This window comes from Zeus faber (genome assembly GCF_960531495.2).
Source record: "Zeus faber genome assembly, chromosome: 22".
Taxonomy (NCBI): Eukaryota; Metazoa; Chordata; class Actinopteri; order Zeiformes; family Zeidae; genus Zeus; species Zeus faber.
This window is the reverse complement of record NC_137209.1, coordinates 3,096,682-3,119,697: the sequence shown is the minus strand read 5'-3', so window position 1 is coordinate 3,119,697 and position 23,016 is coordinate 3,096,682. Positions and strand designations below refer to the sequence as shown.

The following is a 23,016-nucleotide window of genomic DNA, read 5'->3' as shown; positions in this document are numbered from 1 at the left end:
TCCCTTACACCAACTGCCTGCATGTCCTCCCTCACCACATCCATAAACCTTCTCTTTGGCCTTCCTCTTTTCCTCTTGCCTGGCAGCTCCATCCTCAGCATCCTTCTCCCAATGTAACTCTCATCTCTCCTACACATGTGTCCAAACCATCTCACTTTTCCACCAAACTGTCCAACCTGAGCTGTCCCTCTAATGTACTCATTCTTAATCCTGTCCATCCTCGTCACTCCCAATGAAAATCTCAACATCCTCAAGTCTGCCACCTCCAGTTCAGCCACCTGCTGATCCTTGATGCAATCCCACCTCCACTTTGAATGCCTTTGTCACGCCCACTTCACACCTTACTACTGTCTGACTGCCCTCCTACATATCCTGTACCACTCTTACGTACTTCTCTGCCACCCTGACTTCCTCATGCAATACCACACTTCCTGTATCGGCACCCTATCATATGCTTTCTCTAAATCCACAAAGACGCAGTGCAACTGCCTCTGGCCTTCCCTGTAGTTTTCCATCAGCATTCTTAAAACAAAAATTGCATCTGTAGTACTCTTTCCTGGCATGAAACCATACTGCTGCTCGCTGATCCCCACCTCTCCTCTTAACCTAGCGTCCACTACCCTTTCCCATAGCTTCATGCTGTGGCTGGTCAACTTTATTCCCCAGTAGTTACCACAGCTCTGTACGTCTCCCTTATTCTTGAAGATGGGTACCAGTACACTTCTCCACTCCCCCAGCATCCTCTCCCTTTCCAGGATGGTGTAAAACAGTCTCGTTAGGAACGCCACTGCCATCTCACCTAAACATTTCCATGCTTCCCCAGGTTTGTCATCTGGACCAACTGCCCTTCCACTCTTCATCTTCTTCAATGCTGTTCTCACCTCATCCTTGCTAATTTTCTGCACTTCTTGATCCACTATACCCACATCACTCACATCACTCTTCTCTCCCTCTCATTTTCTTCATTCATCAACTCCTCAAAGTACTCCCTCCACCTTCTCAACACACTCCTCACTAGTCAGCACATTTCCATCATTATCCTTCATCACCCTAACCTGCTGTACATCCTTCTAAGCTTGGTCCCTTTGTCTTGCCAATCGGTACAAGTCCTTTTCTCCTTCCTTACTGTTCAACCTCTCATACAACTCATCGTATGCCTTTTCCTTTGCCACTTCTCTCTTCGCCTTGCTCCACATCAGTTTGTATTCCTGTCTACTTTCTTCATCTCTCTATCTGACTATCCCATTTCTTCTTTGCCAATCTCTTCTGCTCTATGCTCTCCTGTACTTTCTCATTCCACCACCAAGAGTCCTTGTCTTCCTTCCTCTCCCCACATGATACACTGAGTACCTTCTTGGCCGTCTACCTCACCAATTCTGCAATTGTTTCCCAGTCATCTGGTAACCGTTCATTCCCACCTATTGCCTGCCTTACCTCTTCCCTAAATTTCATGCAACACTCCTTTTTCAACTTCCACCATTTTATCTTTGGCTCTTCTTTCACTCTCTTTCTCTTCTTGGCCTCCAGAGTCATCCTACCGACCACCATCCGATGCTGCCTAGCAACACACTCCCCTACCACCACTTTGCTGTCACTAATCTCTTTCAGACTGCACCTCCTGCATAAGATGTAGTCCACCTGTGTGCACCTTCCTCCACTCTCGTATGTCACCCTGTGTTCCTTCCTCTTCTCGAAATATGTATTCACAACAGCCAATTTGTTGTAACAAAGCCTTTTGGCGAAAACCACCACCATCTGTCCTTCCACATTCCTCTCCTTGACACCATACCCACCCATCACCTTCTCATCACCTATGTCTCTGATCCCTTGGCCAACATGCCCATTGAGATCTGCTCAAACGACCACTCTCTCCCTTGGGGACACTCTCCACCACTACATCCAACTCACTAAAGAATTCTTCTTTCTCTTCCATCTAACACCCAACTTGGGAAGCATATGCACCGACCACATTCATTATCACCTCCTCAATTTCCAGCTTAATGCTCATCACTCTGTCCGACACTCTCGTCACCTCCAAAACCCTCTTGACATTTTCTTCCTTCAAGACTATCCCTACCCCATTTTTCCTGCCCATCCACTCCATGGTAGAACAATTTGTACCCGGCTCCGATACTCCTGGCCTTAGTCCCCTTCCACCTGGTCTGTTGTACACATAGTACATCTACCTTCCTTCTCTCCATCATGTCAGCCAGCTCTCTCTCTTTACCCTTCATAGTGCCAACGTTCAAAGTTCCTTCTCTCAACTCTACTCTCCTACCCTTCTTCCTCTCCTGCTGTCTCCGGACACGTCTTCCCCTCATCTTCTTCTTCTTCTTCGGCCGACAGTAGCACAATTTCCACTGGCACCGTGTTGGCTAACGGCACCCGTGGCGGTCGTTGTTAACCCGGGCCTCAACCGTTCCGGTATGGAAATCAGATTTGTTGTCCACATATTTGAGTTGGCTTGGTTTTTATGCCGGATGCCATTCCTGACGCAACCCTCTCTATTCATCTGGGCTTGGGACCGGCACTGATGATACACTGGCTTGTGCACCCCCAGTGGCTAGATTCCAGTCGAGATGATTAGTTCACTAAATCAAGACAAATTATTGATTACATTACAATGACGACAAGGTGAAAGATACTCCTTCACCGTGTCGTGAGCATGTGATTCGTCGTGAGAATCGTCTTAAATTGTTCACTTCGGGGCCTCATAGAACATTTTAAACATTTAAAAAGCCCCAAATTCCTCAAGTGTTTTTTTTGGTATAGATTTTTATCTGTGTAATGTAACTTCCTGTAATACTGAAATGTAATAGAAGTGCGGTTCTTTGGTCCCAATAGTTCCTCTTAAGCTGCCGTGCATGTCCTAAGTTTAAAATAAAACAAGATCTTGGCTGCTGAGAGGGCCAGTACCAGAGAGAGCCTAAAACACTAATTAATTATACCAACAAACATGACTTTTTTTTGATGCAAATATTTTATTTTATTTTATTGAAACAGTCAATAAAATGAAAAAAAAACAAAACAGAACAGAGGTAAATGCCTCAGCGATACAACTTAACTACAACACTAAATACATTTCAGTGTGAAACGACTTTCGGAAAGATGCAAAAAAAAAAAAAAGAAGAAAAGTTTTTACTTCAAAGTCAGAAAGTGCTTCAAGCGTCAAGTGTACAAAATGAGTCAACACAAAAAAAAATGTAACAAACCTACATTCGGTTCACTTAAACGCTTTTTTGCGCTAAAACATAACTTAGGAATGATGAAACAAATGTGGAATCCCAACACCACGATCCAGTCAAATGATTTAATCTCCACAGGAAATGGCAGATGCAAAGTGAAAATCGTTGCCGTTGTAAAGGTAAAGGTTTTTTTTGGGGTGGGTGGGTAAATATATATATATTAAAAAAAAAAAAAAAACAGACTTAAACTTGTCCATCAGCAAACAATATTCAACACAATAATCATAGCACATGTGTAAACATTCAAATGGAAATGCAAAAAAATGTCAACATCCATGGAAGTAGCCAAAAGCTCAAGAAGTTCAAGTTGGTTCCAAGAAAAACAGTAGCTTATACACTCAAGTATAAAGATCCAGCGAGACAAGGGTTTTGCTGCATTCTACTCGTCCAAGTCAGAAATAGAACAGCTTTTTTAAATTGTATTTCTTATGTGAAAGATCCTTCCACACGGTCCTCGCAAGTCTCTCTTTTTCATTTTGTTTATTACAAAATACAAAGGAAATCAACTGAAATAACAGCCGGATCGCTGGTTTCGTAATACACTGTTTGTTTATTTTTTCCGGAAATTGTTTTTTTTTTTTAACTTAGTTTGAAAGAAATCAGTCCATGTTAAAACAAAAAGCTCTAGAACAATCTCACGTCAAGAGGCTCCCACGCAACGCTAGTTGAGCTATTGGAGCCATTTACGCTTGCATAGAAGTGTGAAAAATAAAGTGAGAGAATGGAGAGAGGAAAAGCTAGAGGCCAGAGAGGTCTGAAAGGGAACTTGAAGCCATTGCTTGGAAGGAAAAGCTCCGACCCCATGAATGTTGGCTTGGAAGGGGCATGAGACGCCAGTGGGCTGGTAGAAGAGGAACCTGCCCCGCCCCCCTTGTTACCGTGTTTCAACTGGACAAATTAGCTCTGCATGACAAGGGAGCGACAGTAGCGTGATTTTGATCTGAACATCCTCGGGAATGACAAGTTCGACTTCAGTGGCAGCTTTTGCACTAATATGTAATCACCACAAATATGCACAAGGGGCGCAGTAGAGAAAGAGAATCTGACCCCTGGGACAAGGTATTAATAAGTGTTTAAGGTCTGGCAGCGGTTCCAAATCAATTGGCCACCACACTGGATTCATCCTATCGATCTGGACGAGCTGAATGCTTCTCCAATTGCGAGGAAGCTGTTTTTGTTTTTCTCAATATTTTAGTGTGCCATCAATCACAACTGCTGCTATTCTGCTCAATGCTAAACTCTTTCCAAGAAACTATTTAAAGTGGCAATCCATAAGATTGTAAGCGATGGATGGATTACACTACAAGTCCCGAAATTCCATTTAAAACAGCAACTTTTGTTTTTTACCCCCAAAATCTGGGGATTTGCCGCTACACCGCCCCAACAAACCAGCCTTGGGAGCACATCTCACCTTGAATATAATGGAAAATAAGCTTTGCGTCAGCGTATTTTGGAGAAAAGCAAGGGAGCCTTCATGGCTGCATATTCTTGTGAGAGTACATAGAGAGTAAGAATTTATAATGAAACACGGATTATAATTCCATGCAATGCATTAAAAATAATGGCCATGGGAACGATGAGATGTAATCCCACCCAAATTTACAGTATATGAGTAGCCAAAAAAAAAGCGACATTCCCATGATTTAAAATGCTCCTTTTAAAGCTATATCTCGGAAGATCTATGTTTTCCCCCGTATTTATCCCGGCAGTATAGAAACTCGTGTTTTTCATCCGCTGTTATGTGTTTGAAACAATGGGTGGAGACAAAAAACTAAACAAAATAAAATGAAATAAAAGCTGAAGATTAAGGTGCAAGGACCTGTGTTTACAGGTCAAACACAGATATTGCTGTGGCTGTATCCGATTGCCTCATGTTGGTGTAGGGCGAAACCTTCTTTTGGATGTTCACGTTTTTCTTTCATCGATTGTAAAAATGAATCCATTCCAAACAATAATTAATTGTAAGGTAAGCTCTGTACCTTGACATAAATTTGAGGAGGATAAATTAAGATACAGCAATGTGCAACAATTTGGGTTCATCTTACGGGCACCTGTGGTTTGATTTTGGACGTTCCATTACTTCACCAATGATGGAATATGGGCCTTTCATCTTACCTTTTCATTCAAAAGCCTCATGTGAACATGACCACGGAGAGATAAACGCCCACATCCAACGTGCTTCTATGTGACAAAAAAAAAAAAAATCTAAAACAAAAACAGAAATTCAAGCGTCTGTTCTTCAACATCTGACATCATTGATAGGATTTTTGTATTGGGGATACCCCTACATACATATTTTAGCACTTGATATCGAACTGATATCACCAGTGGTATATCGGTGCGCCCCGATCAACAACTTTACATCTCTATGAATCTTGACCTGCATCATCCTCCTGTTGATTAAAAAGAAATAATAAAAATAATAACCATAAGCTGCCATGTTTAAACACCGGCAGGAATGTGTTCGAACGTAAATGAAACTTTTTTGTCAGTACTGGATGGAAGTGGAAACAATTCAGATTAGTTATTTTCGAGCCGGGGCTTTAACCAAGGAAGTGCTTGGAGATGTACAACTGTCCCTGCAGCTCAGTGTGTGTGTGTGTGTGTGTGTCTCCTTTCATCTTCTTCATCATCGTCATTGTCATCAAGCTCTGGCATCCCTCTCTCCTTATCTATCCCAACATAATAATCCCTCCTTACCCTACTATCCCCCCTGATGGAGGGATGACAGATGAGTGTTAGGACGGAACAGTGCATTTCTCTCCCGTACGTCTGTTCTGTGACCGTGACCTGGGGGTTCCGGAGGTGTCACCTGACCTGGCCTGCTCCCAGTGCCCCAGCACCAAAACCTTGCACTGCCGCTTGGCCATCTTTTCCAGGGACGGGATGGGGCGGTCGGGGGTCACGTGGAGGGGTTGCCCCCGCGGCGAGCCCAGCGGAGGTGTGATGGCACAGCGGTCCATCATGCTGGCCGCCCTAAATGGAGAAGGTACAGCCAAGTCAGGGGTGTGTGTGTGTGTTTGACCTATTAGAACCCCACTTATACTGTATGAAACTCATTTACCTTAATGTGTGTACCGTCAAATGTGTGTTGAATTATTTTTCCGGCGCAGTGTAAATAAACGGGGATTGTTAGGGAGGGTTTTATATCATCAAACTCCTACAAATGAAATTAAAAGGCTGGTGGAGTTCGGTTGAACAAGCAGTTTGGTTGTATGTATAGGGAAATAGGGCGGCAGAATCTATTTCACATTCAAATGTGAAAAGGTGCTGGGCGAAATGAACGCGTCAGCAGTGAAATGAAGGTGGAAGGATTAGGTCTCAATGACGATGATGATGATTTTAGTCCTGATCCGTTATAGCCACAAAAATCTGTTTATCTCATTGCAATGAGTTATTAAGTCATTTGAATGCGTTACTGAAGTCTGGCAAATGACAAATTGAGCTGACTGCGCATCTATCGTGACTGCTAGTTGCAGCAGAGTGTGTCTTCTTCGGCCGACGATGCAGTGAGTTGTTCCGCTAGTGATGGAGAACGAGTCACTCAGTAAAAAGAGCCATTCGATCTAATTCAGTCTGTTTGATGCACGGTGAGCGAGCGAAAGGAGGACTTGAGGGAATGACGAACGAGTCAGAGGAGCCGGTCCGCCCTGGGTTGTCAATGGAATTCTCGCAGGAATCATCTAATTCTATGAATTGTTTATTTTGGTGGAACACAAAGTGTAAACTGGACCTTTTTTGCTTAACATTAGTCCTCAGTAATTATTTTCACTTTTGAGTCAAAGATTAAGACTCCAGAATCATTCAAGGTTAGTTCGCTATGAACGAATCATTCACAAATCGTGGATTACCAAGTTTCAGGCGGCTGCAGGAGGTTTTCCAATGAGACTGGATAGGTTTTTAATAAAAATATATATTTTTAAATACTTTATCGCAATTAATCGCATGACTGTCCATAGCAATTAATTGCACAATTCTTATCTGTTCAAAATGTACCTTAAATGGATATTTTAAGTGTTTAATACTTGATCAACATGGGAGTGGACAAATATGCTTTCTTTATGCAAATGTATGTTCATTGGAAATCAATTAACAACCCCAAATAATGATAAATATTGCCCAGAAACCTTCAAAAGGTACTGCATTTAGCATAAAAGGATATGCTCAAATAATAACATGGCAAACACAAGCCAAACAAAGATCAAAATTGTCCTAGTTTTCACCACAATTAAAATAATAATAATAATAATAATAATAATAATAAAAATAATAATAATGTTATACTTATTTTCAGCTCTTACATGGAAATGATCATGTTCTGTCCCACTTATTATCACCTAATCTAATCAGAAAAATATAAACAATGCACCAAGCGTCTGAATTCAACACTGATTTGTCTGTATGTCAATCAATCAATGTGTTGTTCATAGGCACTGAGAGCCACAAGTGCCACAGGCTGCCTATGGCGCTTGTGGCTCTGTTTGACTGAGTCTGTCTGTCTGCCTATGGTGCCTGCATAAGAGCACATACTCTCCCATTTTCCCTGGGATTCTCCCATATTTTACCCTCGCAGTCCTCCCATTTATTTTCCTTTCTAAAAAACAGCCTGTGCAATCGGAGCGATTAGACAAACGCCTTCTCAGTCACTTTCCCCCGTAGCCGACTTTTCTAACACGGTGCCTCACTACATAGTGTACAACATGATATCCAAACAAACAAACAAACAAACGGCGGAATTCTAAGTGCTATAATCAAAATTGCAAGAATTTAAAAGTTAGAGAAAAGTTCTATGTTAATTTATGCCAAGATCCTTTATGGATGACTTTAAAGCGTAATCCATAAAATTGAGATGTGGATGCATCCCCGATTTAGATTCTCAGTGTACTGGCGAGTACACCGACAGGAAATGCTTGTTGTTTTCCCCACATTAAATTATGTTTGACCTACCTGCTGAAATGGGACCTGGGGTGCTGCTGGTGAGAGAAGCTCTGGGACCTCCCCAGACTCCGTCCGCCCAGCAGCTCACGGACGGCAGGGCTGGACGGAGGGGAGCTCTTCCAGGACAGCGACTGTGTTGCTGTGAACTGGAGCTTAAGCTTCATATGCTGGCTCAACTGTGGAGAGGGAAGAAGAAGAAAAGAAGATACCAGTCAGCTCGGGGCGACGTTGGATACTTTTGACATGACAACCAGTGTACATAAAAAAATTAAAAAAATAAAAAGTGCTGCATTTGAATGTATTTTTAAGGTCATTTAAGTTCAACTTTATTTAATTTGTGTCACTTTCAACACACGTGGTGTCATTTCCTTTTCAGCTTACTTTAAAAGGAGAGAAAATGTTTTTTAGGTGTTTTCTAAACAATGTTTAGATGACACAAAGCCGACATTGAAGTGGGCAGAATACATACAACAAAGAAAGAACTTGACCCCACATGTCAGACGAAGTACATTCAGAATCATACGGTGAGGATAACAATCTAACCAATGTGGCCAATCGTGTGAACTTTGAACCAACACACACACACACACACACACACACACACACACACACACACACACACACACACACACACACACACACACACACACACACACACACACACACACACACACACACACACACACACACACACACAACTATTATGCAAAAGTCACTTTATCAGTGCTTGTGCACATACATTTGGTCTCTGATGGGCCTACTAACACACAAACTGTAAAAGAAGACAACCCAGTCAGTTTATTGTGAGCTGTCCGTTTCAGAAAACATGTCCTAAAATGAGCCGTTCACCTTTATGCCTCAGTACTATGGAGCACTGAGACATATTCTAATAAGAACCTCCTCCATCTGAGCCGCTCCACCCACAGCTGGAGCGCGACCGGACCCGCTAGCTTCTTTGTTGTTGGCTGCAGAGACCAGCACAAATCTTTTAAAAGAAAGAGAAATAAATACCCACTGTCTGTGACAAAACTGCAGACAGGGGAAATCTAAGTATTTAAAACATAATTCTGCTGTGTGTTTCTGTGTGTCCACGGTAGGTTGACTACTGTACAGTAGGCTGTACAGTAATAAAACATAGATGTATTTATTTTATTTTCCAACTTCTCCAAGTCGGAACAAACTTTTAATTGACGCCTTGTAGATCTAATATGAGTGAAGATTCAGCAACTGTATTGCTTATTTAAATAAATTTTAGCAGGCAAAAAGACGGTAATTACCGGAACCAAACACTTTTCCTGTGTTTTCGTACCTGAACACCAAGTTACATATTGGAAGAACAGCAGTCGGGGCCAGGTGGGAATGAAAGAGGTGCCATTCTCCATATTACAAGTCGGTATACCATTAAAATTATTTTAAAGCTGTTATTTTAAGGTAAAAAAGTTACATAGTGTTGCTTTAACATTCCTAGAAAAATAAATCAAAACAATAAAATACAATAGACGAAAAAAAAAAATCTAAACAAGAATAGTCAAATATATCAAATATAAAGAACCTACAATGCGATCCTATGCACAGGATAGGTAATTGGATAAACCGGGGCTTGGGCTCAGTGTGAGTCGAGCATTCTGCCCTTACCTCAAACAGTCCGCTCCTGAGTATCTGGAAGGACACGGTGAAGGAGAGGGTGCTGCCCTTCCTGCACTGCCCCAGGTCGTTGCAGGGAGACTGGCACACCACGGCTCCCACCCTGGGGTCACCCTGACTAGCTCCACCTGGGTCAGAGTGCGGAGAGGGGAGAAAGGAGATGCGAAGGAAGAAAGATAGGTAGGAAGGAGGGAGGGATGGATGTGAAGGAGTGCAAGTAGGGATGAAGCAGATGGCCGATTGAAGAGATTTCAGCGATTCTGCTGAAATGTACACCCCCCCTATTAATTCAAATAATAACATTTTGCGGGCCCCGAGAATTCCTGCTGTATAAAGCATATGTCCACCATACTGTATATCAACCACATGTTGACATGTTAAAATGTTAGCTCCCATCGCTTATAACCATTCATAGGAAGACCTCCCTGATCGTTTTATTATTGAGGAATTTACCGCTACTGAAACTTAGGCTTATATTTAAGCCTTAAAAAACCCCCGCTAAATCTCCGTTTTGAAAACGGGAAGCTCACATTATAGTTCCATGCGTCATAGTGTATCTTTTTAATGTTTTGGACAACAGCATTTTATCACATTTTATTTGGAACTACTTTTTTCATCAACAGAGCCATAAATGAAAATGAAAAACATGATGCAGATGAATCACTGTGTTTTTAAGCCACTAATCAAAAGGCATAAAACCGATGAACCAGATCAACATTCCATGAACCAGCTTCATGGCCAGAGAAGACTGAGATTTCAAAGCTCAAACTGCAGTGTCAGGCTTGCAAGGGCAGTCCGGCAGGACATCAAAAAAAAATTCAGATATGCTGTCTTGTCTCAAGGACATAGAAAAGCAAAATTTGACATTCTTCTTCTTCTCTTTTCGGCTGCTCCCGTTCGGGGTCGCCACAGCGGATCATCTGCCTCCAATACCCTCTGTTCTGCGCATCTTCCTCCCTTACACCAACTGCCTGCGTGTCCTCCCTCACCACATCCATAAACCTTCTCTTTGGCCTTCCTCTTTTCCTCTTGCCTGGCAGCTCCATCCTCAGCATCCTTCTCTCAATGTAACTCTCTCCTACATATGTGTCCAAACCATCTCAATCTGGCCTCTCTCACTTTTCCACCAAACTGTACAACCTGTGCTGTCCCTCTAATGTACTCATCTTAATCCTGTCCATCCTCGTCACTCCCAATAAAAATCTCAACATCCTCAACTCTGCCACCTCCAGTTCAGCCACCTGTCTTACTGTCAGTCCCACCGCCTCTAAACCGTACAACATAGCTGGTCTCACTACCGTCTTGTAGGCTTTCCCCTTCACTCTTGCTGGAACCCTTCTGTCACAGATCACTCCGGGCACTCTTCTCCACCCACTCCACCCTGCCTGTACTCTCTTCTTCACCTCTCTCCCGCACTCTCCGCTGCTTTGGATGGTCTACCCCAGGTACTGCCTTCTCCACCTCTACTCCTTGCATTCTCAGCTTTTCGCCGCCCTCCCTCCCATTCAGGCACATGTATTCTGTCTTACTCCTGCTGACTTTCAGTCCTCTTCTCTCTAATGCATGCCTCCACTTTTCCAGGCTCTCCTCAACCTGCTCCCTACTCTCACTACAGTTCACAATGTCTCACTTCCTCTCTCGGCACCCTCTCATATGCTTTCTCTAAATCTACAAAGACGCAGTTCAACTGCCTCTGGCCTTCCCTGTACTTTTCCATTAGCAGTCTTAAAGCAAACATTGCATCTGTAGTACTCTTTCCTGGCATGAAACCATACTGCTGCTCGCTGATCCCCACCTCTCCTCTTAACCTAGCCTCCACTACCCTTTCCCATAGCTTCATGCTGTGGCTGATCAACTTTATTCCCCAGTAGTTACCACAGCTCTGTACGTCTCCCTTATTCTTGAAGATGGGTACCAGTACACTTCTCCACTCCCCCAGCATCCTCTCCCTTTCCAGGATGGTGTTAAACAGTCTCGTTAGGAACGCCACTGCCATCTCACCTAAACATTTCCATGCTTCCCCAGGTTTGTCATCTGGGCCAACTGCCTTTCCACTCTTCATCTTCTTTAATGCTGTTCTCACCTCAGGCAAAATTTCAAGGAAGATAAACTTAAAACTAGACTCTAGACATGTAAAAACAGCTCAAAGTCTATGGCACAGGGTGAGGGACAAAGTTAAGACTACTAAGAAGTCAGCGGAAACTATATCCTTGCTGAAGCCAGCTACTCACCTGGCCAATTATAAGCCAGCGCTGGTAACTGAGAGGCTGGTGGTAGGAAATGAGAAGCCAACTACTCATTCGACCAAGGTGGTAACTCATGCGTTTAACCTAGAAACCCACTGGATTGGCTACTTGGCTTGGCTGGTCATAGCTTCCCAGGCTGGTAACTAGCATGCCCAGGCTAGTAACTGGACCACCTTGGACACTCTGTCCAGTGTCCCTGTCCTAGTACGCACACATTTATTTAACAAATCTAAAATGAAAATAGCATTTTATAAAAAAAAAAATAATAATAATTTAATTCCTCATCTTAATTTCGTTACTGTTGTACTTTTATCTGTCTTTTCAAAATCTATTCTACAGGTAATAGATTGGATTGTGGGTAATGTAGGGGCCCTGCCGGCGTGTGGCTAGAGGGGGGGTGGATGACGGAGTGATTGCTGATGAGAGCAGCTAGCTTGTGTGTTATTACTTTATGCCAAAAGTTAGACTGTGGCAGTCTACTACCGGTCCTCAGATATATGCAAGTCCAAAGAGTACTGCCTCAAGGTGTCTCTGTGGAAGACAATGACTCATTGTTGGAAGGCTTCATTCAAACTAAACTAAACACTGCATGGGAAATTGATATTTAATCAATTTTATAAATTTTCGAGAATAAAACAAAACGGACACAATTCAGATCTATTGCTTTGGAGCTGTAAGTGAACTCCATGTGAGGACACAAACACAAATGTTTTAGACTGAGTTGGGAGCGAATAAGGAATGTCAAAATGAAAATTTTAGGGTTGAAACCCCAGCAGGAATGAATATAACGTCACAGAAGGCCTATCCCGGATGTCCTTTCTCTGCAGTCTCTGTTAGCTTACTATCGACAAGGACAATGTAATGGTTACGACCTTTAATGGTTATTTAATATTCTCCAAGATTACATTTAATCTTCTGTAAAATTAAATGTCCACAGTCAAATATTGACTTAATTCAAGATTTAGTCAATGAATGGAAAGTCATAAAAACATTTGGAACTTTGCTTACTTCTACTTGTGGCTTCGAAATATTTTCATACGTGGTAGGTTGTAACCTTTATCGACACTTTGTCAGTGAAATTTCAAATGATACCGACAGTTCTTCAGAACACAAATATCGGCCGATATTATTGGCCTACCGATATATATTGGTCGGGCCCTACAATATTTATCCCGGATCCTGTTTGGGACGTTCAGCTGCCAAAAGCTACGTCATTGGCATCTACTGGAGCCCAGTGCCCGGAGCAACCTCTTCACACCAGACAAAGGCCTGGTTAGGGATTATTACAAGAGGACAGTGACAACTCACTTATTTAATTCTCAGAGGGACTTTTAGGGTGGCGTTATGAACCATGAGCTTTTTTTGTTTGATCGGTTGAATAAATAGCAATTTGTCGCAAGTCTGAATTCGAGTTCCGAGTTTTGTTTAGCATCCAACCAAGAAATTACTTAATACCCCCCCCCCCCCCCCCCCCCCCTCGGCTCCCAACCCATTTTTCAGAGACAGAGACGGAGTCATGATCCCGAGCCGTCCCTGTAGGAACCAAGCTTTTTGTCCATCTGGGTCCCTTACCCTCTGGGGTCCAGACCAAACGCACAGCGAGGAAGTCATGAAGGTTGTTGAGCAGGGTGTAGGTGACCGGGAAGCGCTCACGGGGGTGGACGGCGCTGGGACAGGAAGCGGTCATCACCAGCTGAGGGCGGTTCAAGCGCACGCTGGGGAGGGAGTAGTGGGTGGAGACGGACCTGTATGCCAGGGCTTCCGATTATTCATCTGACTAGTCTCATTGTGGTGTATGCATATATTAGTTAGACGAACAGACAGACATTCCAATTCATGGGAAATTACAGAAAAGCAACAAAGACAGAAATAGAACATTTCATCATAATGAATGGGTGTGAAAGTGATATTTTTCGTGCAAATCTGGGGGCAAATCTGGTGGTGGAACGATGAGTATGAGCCACCTGGTACCAGTGTTGTGCTAGTTACTCCAAATTATTATTTAGTTACAGTTACTCATTATCGCTATGAAAAAGGTAATTAACTTACTTTATTGTATTGCATTCCTGCAATCATGTAAATGTCATATTGAGCATAAGCAGGCTGGCTGGCTGATTGAATACTTTGTTGTGATAAGCTGATTGGATACTTCAAATTAAAAATGATACTGTTCATATATATTACTGTTCATATAATAATAATAATGTTAATCAAGGCTCCAGGGTGCGACCATTTTGGTTGCACATGAGACCAAAACACAAAAGACCAAACATTTTTCATTGGTTGCACTGGTGCGCCTGAATTTTAGCAGGTCTGATAAAAAAGATAAAATAGACATAAAAATATACGGGCTACGCAAAACGGGCTGTGTCTGTGTGTTTAGCTTTAAATATAAACAAGCAGCCAGGGCCCTAGTTCTGTGAGCTAATGGGGTTTGAGCACAAGTTACGGGTTGTGTGAGCCAATGGGGTTTGAGCTTTACTCTGGATTCCGTTGTATTTCTCTGTAAACTTTCACAGATTTCACCTTACTAGTACACTAAAATCTGTTTCTGAACAGATTTGAGGCAAGAAATAAGCAATCCAGTTGCTGAATCTTTGATCATATTACATCTACAAGGTCTAAAAAAAGTGTTCTGACTTTCACTACTGTGTTTGGAGTTGCGCGGAGCACTCGGGGATATGGTGGGGCTTGGGGCTTTTTTGTTTAATTCAATTTAATGTCAGAAACGTCTGAAAATACAAAAAATACATCTACGGTTTTGTTTGGAGAAACACGGAGTGGATCAAATAAAAGCCCCAAGCAAGGCTTGGGGCTTTTATTTTAAATAATTCCTCTTTCTTTCAAAAGATTTGTGCTGGTCTGTGCAGCCAACAGCAGAGCAGTTCCCATGCTTAGCTCTTATTTTCGAAGCTAACGGGTCTGGTCGTGCTCCAGCCATGGGTGGAGTTCCTCAGATGGGGGGCAACAGCTTGTTTCAAGACATCATCTGAATCAGAACACGCACAAAAAACTGACTGAGCTGTCTTATTTCACAGTTTGTGTGTTAGTAGGCCCATCAGAGACCCAAATGTATGTTCACAAGGACTTAAAAAGTGAGTTTTGCATAATAGGTCCCCTTTAAAATATAGCTTAATTCAAAAATATGAAAACTATTTCAGGGTGCAATAATTCACCGATACGAATCAGAAACCGTAAAATGAATCGGTTAAAGATGCAACTTTATCGAAACGCGAACCCCTGGATTGATTGATTGATCTGATTGATGAACTGGTCGATGGTCCAATTCTAAAGTTACTAATTGATTGACTGAAGCTTTGCTGCTAATTATACTTAAGTATAATCCAGTGGTCTCAAAGTCAAATGATTAATCAAGCATTATGATTTGAAATAATTATTTGCTGGCCAGATTTATCAATATATTATCACCATGTAGCGGGCCACATTAAATTGTCTCACGGGCCGGATGTAGCCCCCGGGCCTGTTGTTTGAGGCCCCTGGTATAAGCAATGACTCACTGATCTAACACTACAAGCCATGTTACCTTCAAAGAGATTGATTCCTCTCCATAACGCAAACTACCGTCCTACCTGTCCCATACCTCCAAGCCGGTATGGGACAGTCCCTTATTTGTGTTTCAAAATTTTGTTTCATACAAGTAGAAACTAACGAAAATAAATAGATCTAAAATAAAAACACAGGAAAACCGGCACGGGAATCAGGTCGGCATGTACGGCACAGCGGTCTGGAGGAGAAAAAAAACCCCCTCCAATTCTCTGAGTTAGGTTTATGTTTTTCCTTTTCCAGTATGTAAGAAGCTAGATAAATCTTAATCTTTCTCTAAATCCCTGCTCAGCCTGAAACCTGCATTGTGTCTCAATGTGCCATTCAGAGCTTCAACTGATATTGATATTGTAATGGTCTAGATGTCCTTATTACACACCGAGGTTTATTGTTACCTTCCAGGCTACTGTTTTGGCAGTAACCTACTCCGTTGAACCACCAACAAACAACCAAACACTTCTCACTCACCCTCTCTCTCGCTGATTCTGTCTTGCCACACATCCAGGCACCAGATCGCTCGCATGGATTCTCTCTCGCAAGACTTGTGAATAATTAACTAACAATTAATTATTAGTCCAACGCATCCAGGGTCATTACAATATTATATGGTATATTACTGTATCAGAATCACAATATATTGGATATTATTCTTTATAAATTATATTAAATAACAAAAATACCTCTTAATATACTTCTTAAATACTTAAATCCATTTTATGAAATATATCTATTTGAAGGTAGGACATTTTTATAGAATTAGCTTATTTTAATTTATAATGGAAATGTTCAGTGCTTGTGCCCATCGTTTTTAGTCACTGATTGGCCTACTAACACACAAACGGTGAATTAAACTCAGTCAGTTTTTTGTGAACTGTCTATTTGAGAAAGCAAGCTGTTCAGCTTTGTAGCCCTTAACTATGTCATTAAGCACATCAGTAGAACTAGAACTGCCCCCCTCCTGAGTAACTCCACCCATGGCTGGAGCGCCGCCAGACCTGCTAGCGTCAAAGCTAAGAGCTAAGCATGGTAACTGCTCTGTGTTTGGCTGCACAGACCAGCACAAATATTTTAAAAGATAGAGGAATCAATACCAACTGTCCATGACAAAACTGCAGATGAGGGAAATGTAAGTATTTGCTGTGTGTGTCCACTGTAGTGCACACAGCCAGCACTGTCGATTTACAGGAGGTGTTAACGAACCCCACTGAGACTCTGGATCTGTTAACTCGTGTCTAAATTCTCAAACAATAAGAGCGTCAATTGGGACACTCCCCAGATAGGGACATGGACTTGCAACCCACGGGACAGAACGAAAAAGACATCAGGATGACCATATGGCTGTTTTGTCGGTTTTATTTTGGCTGAGACTGGATCAGCAAACCTCCTCTCTTTCCCTCCTTTCACCCATAACCGCATTCTCTCCTGTGATCAAGTCAGACCCCCCCCACGGGGATTCTGTCTCCAAGACATGTCTGGCAGGAGAAAACCCAACATGAGTCCCTCTTCGATTAAGAAGTCTGAATTAACATGAACCAATGTCGAATCTGTCAGTAATTGAAGTAAGTTATTTCTGTTATTATCTAAGTATATATTATATTAAAGCTATTTCTGCAGATGTTTCTATGAAAAATGAACCAACGCTCATCACTGTACAATGTAAATTGGCACAATCTATTTAAAAATGTAAAGTACACAACCTAATTTAAAATGTTGCTAATTTAAACTCTCATGTTGCCAGATTGCCATCTAGTGTCCAACATGTAGAGATCGTAATCACCCAACAGGATTACAATACCCATTGTGTGTGGTATAATCAGAATAAAGATGATGTTTGTATGCCATTTATCAGGAGTGTTGAAACAATGTTTTAATAGTTACAAATTAGAAATCGTCTTGATAGTTAGTCATGAATGTTATGTTACTAATGGAATGGTTTTGTAAGATGACCAATGTCTGAATCATGTGTTTCTTTTTATTTTATTTGTTTGTATGTAAACATTATTACTAGTTTACTTTTAAAATCATCACTTGGTTTGAATATAGTGTTGTGTAAAGATATGTGACTTTTGCGTATGAAGTTAAATTACCTTCACTAGCCAGTTGAAAGAAAGGAGGAGCATGAAAAATCTGCCTACTCCACCATTTTGAGGAAGGGAGATATGCAAACTCCTCCTCAGTCTAGTGTTTAAAATAAGCATTCACCAGGTATCAAAGGGCGGAACCTCACTCGAGTTTCACTTCACTTTCTTTTTATTTCATTTTAAAGTTTTTGATTTTTTTCTTTCTTATTTTCTTAATCACTAAAACCTTGCATTTTTACATTAAATTCTCTTATTTTGGCTTCAACCGATCAACAAAAGATTCAAGCCTACCTGATTAAGTTAGTGTACATGTAGTTAGATTAATTTGATTCAACACTCAACCACAACAAGAGAAGCACACAGAAGCCATTGCCATTCAACCTGGAAGTCATCAGAGTCTAATCAGCTCGCCTGGACCTACTCTGTGATGGTGAATTCACGGCCCCCGGAGCCTCCCCAAGCAAGCGATTCAATGTCCTGGGGACATTGGACTTTTTTTCCCGACACCTGCCGAACCACCGATCGTGATTTCCACATGACGTGGACGAGACGGTTGGACGCGACCACCGATGGAGCTCTGGAGCGCCGCTTAAACTCTCAACCACGACTAAGGTGAAAGCATTCCAATTCTGCTTCATGATGAGGGTTGATGTCGAATTACATTAATTCCCCCTTTATTTTAGAAGTTAACTGCCCATAGTGCATGCCTTGTTTTATTATTTTGATGAGGGAATCACTTCATTTTTTTATTTTCTTTATGATTTAATTTCTTTATCATTTATTTTACTATTATGGTCATTTTTCATGTTTTATTGGTGCCCCATAAGTAACTAATTGAATATAATAATTTAATAGTTTAATAAACCATGTAACGCCAAATAAATTGATCCCGAGTGCTATTTTAATTGTTAATGTGGTAATAACACTACACCACTGTAGGGTGACGAAGATGTATTTATTTTATTTTATGACATTTCCATAATTAAATGAAACAAAAAAAGCCTCACCGTATCCCCCATGGGATCTAAGCTGCACTGCACTGCACTGCGGTGAAATTCAGAACTAACTTTTAAATTAGGCCTTGTAGACCTAATATGAGTGGAGATTCAGCAACCGGATTTTTCTCACCTCAAATTTGTTCAGAAACAGATTTCAGTCTACTGATAAGATTTTTTTTGTCAAGAAAAATGCTGCAGTCCCACGTTACACCTGTCCCCAGCCCTGAAAGACCCAGCCCAAACCCGACATCATCGGCAACATCTCTGCCTGTGTCTCGGTGTTGGAGGGCCCTGGAAATGCCACTCAGGTGCCATTAGGCGGATCTGCCACAATGACACCTGAACAGGGACTCTTGAGCACAGGGTAGGGACACAGAAAGGCTGTCTGAAGACACACAGGAGCCACAGCACCAGCACCCAGGATGTTCAGCGGAGGACCGGGCAGAAGCAGCCGCAGCAGCCACCATGGATAACCACCTGCAGCTAGCTTCTCCGCCCAGCAGTCCAGCGGCCCAGTGGCTAGGCCACTTCCGGCAAACAGCCCCGGCAACATCCAAGCCGGCTACACTTCCACCAGCCAGTGCAGCAGCTGGGGCCCCACATTCCAGAAGGAAGGAGGGGAGTCCCCTGGGGGAGGGTTGCCCATGGACTGTGCTGTTCTGGGGTTCCAGGTCTCCTGGAAAGAGGACTGTTCTGTTGGACAATTGTTTATTTATGGTATGGGGACCCTGTTGCAGAGTCTGGTGTTTTATTATGTTAGGTATAGGAAACCTGTTTCAGAGTCCAGACAGTTTGGGGGGGCAGGCTTCTTCCTGGCCTCAGTTAGGTCTTGGGGGTATGTGGTGTGGTTTAAGCAGCCACACCTGTCTTGGGTCTAGGTAATTGGGCCCGGAATCAGGGTGGCTGTACTTGTTGGAGGGAGCAACTAATTAAAAGGAGCTATTAAAAAACAAAGGATGGGAACTGAAGGTTTCCACAATGGGCATGAACGACCAATTTTCCTGGGAGACCAACGACTGACGGAAGGTCCTTGAAGGAACACTGACAGAAGGGTAAACGGGTACCACTGGTTGTCAATAAAATATATATAGACGGTGTGTTATTGCGAGACTTCTCCACCACACCCAGGTTATTCTGAGAATTCTGAAATGCAAGACGTAAAAATTAACATTTAATCTATCAGGATTGTAGATTTTGCTCACTCTCATCATCTCACCCTCCCAATCCCTCCCTCCCTACTTCTCTCATTACTCTCACAATATGTATGTCAGTTGTTTCTATACTGATCAATAAAAATATCCCAAATCAGAATAAAACTACAAGTTCAGACACAGAAGGGAGAATTCTCAGACTCAATTATTAAACTGGGATTAGACTTCAACACAGTACTCAATCCAAGTTTAGACCGTACACAAACAATTCAAGCTTATTTATTCAGACCTGAATGGCTTTACAAACCCACATTTCACAGAGAAATCAATGGCATCTCCTAGTCTGACCACTCATCCGGGCAAGTAAAAACTCCCAGAAAACCCATTGGGGGGAAAAAGGGAAAAACCTTGAGGAGGGGCCACAGAAGAGGATCCCCCTTCGAGGATGACCAGGCTGCAATGGATGCTGAGTGAGCAACAACAACAATAATACAATCCAGAGATAATTAAAAGTGCTGGCCTTCATCTGACACTATAAAAAATAAATATGAGTGATCTTGCGCTTGGTGATTGTTGGCGATCAAATTGTTAGAACAGAGCACGCATTACTCACCACCCCACAAAAGCTTCTCCAGAATTTACTACTTATTGACAAGTAACTCCAAAATCACTCATCCTGAAATCCACCCTACCATAATCACCGATCACAAGCTGATTAGTTTCAGCCTCATTTATTAAACCAACCCAAACCCTCCTGGCAGGTGTCAGTTTAACACCTCACTTCTGACTGATATGAGATTTAACTTATTTATTTTAACTTTATTAATTAATTTGACAGAGGATGGACATCCTTCATTGAACTGAAGGACTCTCCAGAAATGTCAACATCCTTACTCTGAGAAGTGGCAGTTCTGAGAGGTAGTATTTCATTCTCGCAAGAAAAATAAAGGGCAAGAATGCCAAAATAAGCTCTCTCCTCAATTGACTCACCACCCAAACACCAGAAACCCATTTTGATCGCCTTAACAATCAAAGAAAATAAAATTACTCAATTGGAAAAACAGATCATCTCACCACATTTCAATGGTTACATTTATTAATAGAATACATCTCAATGGAAAGACTATTGGCAACATCCAAAAACAAGGTTGATTTGTTTAATGAAATATGTGACGCACCGGATACTTTAGCATCATTTGGTGGCTTTCGCCTTTTTCCCCCGCATCATTTGAAAGTGGAGAATCGGAGCTTCCAAACAAGGTGTCACTTGCGCAAATCAAGCAAATATTTTTAAAGCTATGACTTGTTAATGACAAGGGTGTAGCAAACTGTGATTATGAGATAATCTCCTCCAAAGTTTTACCCACACTTGCTTCTTCAGCTAGCTCCCAGAATGTAAATGGGGTTGCCGGACAAACAAAGCCTCATGGCTACTTAACATAATGCTGAAAGTGCCAATCACAAACAGCGCTGAACAGCGTCATCAACACACAACTATTTTTGTTTTTAAAAAAAGCTTTTATATAACAGTAAGAATATACATGTTTATAAAAGTGGAATTATTTTGGAGTTTCAAAGTACAGACAACACACCAAAATGTAGAGTCTATCAATTATGAGTCTCAGAAAATCGGAAATCTGAAAATTTTCCAATCATCAACCTCATTGGACTTCATCACTTCATCAACTTCTCCCGTTGCAACAACAGGCGTATCGTCGGTCTACTCCAGTTCTTGAAAATATTCAATTTCATCGTCACATTCAGGTTGAAATCCGCTGTTTGAAATGTTCTCAAGTCCGGGATAATATCAGATTCAGCGTTGCTGTCGGAGAACTATCATCGCGGAAATTGAAGTCCAGTCTGCGCTGCTAACACAGAAATGGATCTATCGCACTGGTCAGATTAAGGTCTGCGATATGATTTAGATCTTCCTCCACCCGCTTCTCCTCATCCATAACAACACAGGGAAATGAAAGTTTTCACAGACAAGTGAAACTGGATCCTCCTCTTGTTTCCAGAAGTAACGTCAGCAATTCTTACTCGATGATACACGTTGGTACACGCCCCCTCCACAACAATGTCTCCGTGTGTGTGTAAAAGTAGTACGATTTAAAGGTTGAACTATATCAAAACGGTTTCACATTGTGACTTCAGATCACATGGAATATGAAGGAATGATCTTGATACCTGGACACCTGGATTGTCGCTTTAAAGGTAACAATCGATTGACCTTGTTCAGTGCTATTCAGCGTCTAGGTAAGTGAACTGAGTTTCCCCATGTAATCTAATGGGAATATTTAACTACACGGTTTAACATTTTTCTACTATTTATAAATCACACTCGATTTTGAAAATACGTTGAGAGATAAAATAAACAGCAAACCCAAAGGACACAAATCTGGAAAAATTGAATTTTCCTTCAAGAAAGGTTTCTTATTCTTATTTGGCTGCTCCTGGCGATTTTAGAAATGCGCGAGATGTCTTGGTTTGCTGCGGTGGGTCACATATGGGCTACTTTTATCAATGGCATACAGTAACTACATCCATCAACACCTGAGTCTTCCTAAGTCAGGGTGATGTTGTGGTGTTTCAGAGCATGTGGGGGTCTTTCGGGGGTCTGTGGTTGGGTGGGTGCTGTGCGGCTGTGGGGACATCCTTGGCGCTTGGTGCTGTAGCCATGGGGGGTACTGTGAGGTTGGGGGCCTGAGGGGTGGCATCTACTCTTGTCTTTGGATTGAGCTGGCCAGTCTCCCGGGTTGGAGAGCGGGGTTGTGCCCTTGGAGGTGCCTGTGGCTGGCTTCCGTGTGGGGGTCTGATTGGCCGAGGGGAGGCCAGGTGGGCCCCCTGCCGTGTGGGTTCATGTCCTGGCTGCTAACCTGGTTCTGGTGGGGTGTTGGTCTGTCAGTATAGGACCTGGCTCCGGGCTGGTGGTCCGTGCCTAGAGCCTGTGGCCCGGGTTCTGCGTCTCCACACGCTCTCTGGTACTGCTTTATGCTTCTCACGGCCATGCCTGGGTGTTGCTCTGCGGGCTCACGGCTTCTCGGGGGAATGAGGGGTCTTCTGTGGCTGCAGGGCATGGTGGTCGGAGCGTTCCTGTAGTTGTGGAGTGTCTATATGGCTGCGGGACTCAGGTGTGGCCTCAGGGCTTT

General features: G+C 42.4%; 1 protein-coding gene across 1 annotated transcript in view; it reads right to left on the bottom strand.

Moving 5' to 3' along the window:
• Nucleotides 1–5,377: 5,377 nt before the first annotated feature.
• Nucleotides 5,378–23,016, bottom strand: part of trappc14 (trafficking protein particle complex subunit 14) — a gene marked incomplete at its 3' end in the record, with an annotated part of 42,972 nt that continues 25,333 nt past the window's right edge. The window contains exons 8-12 of the mRNA XM_080023120.1: nucleotides 13,646–13,818; nucleotides 9,819–9,955; nucleotides 8,193–8,359; nucleotides 6,063–6,212; nucleotides 5,378–5,426 (exon numbers count right to left, since the gene is read on the bottom strand). Of these exons, the coding sequence (XP_079879246.1) occupies nucleotides 5,378–5,426; nucleotides 6,063–6,212; nucleotides 8,193–8,359; nucleotides 9,819–9,955; nucleotides 13,646–13,818 (676 nt within the window). The remainder of the gene's footprint in view (nucleotides 5,427–6,062; nucleotides 6,213–8,192; nucleotides 8,360–9,818; nucleotides 9,956–13,645; nucleotides 13,819–23,016) is intronic.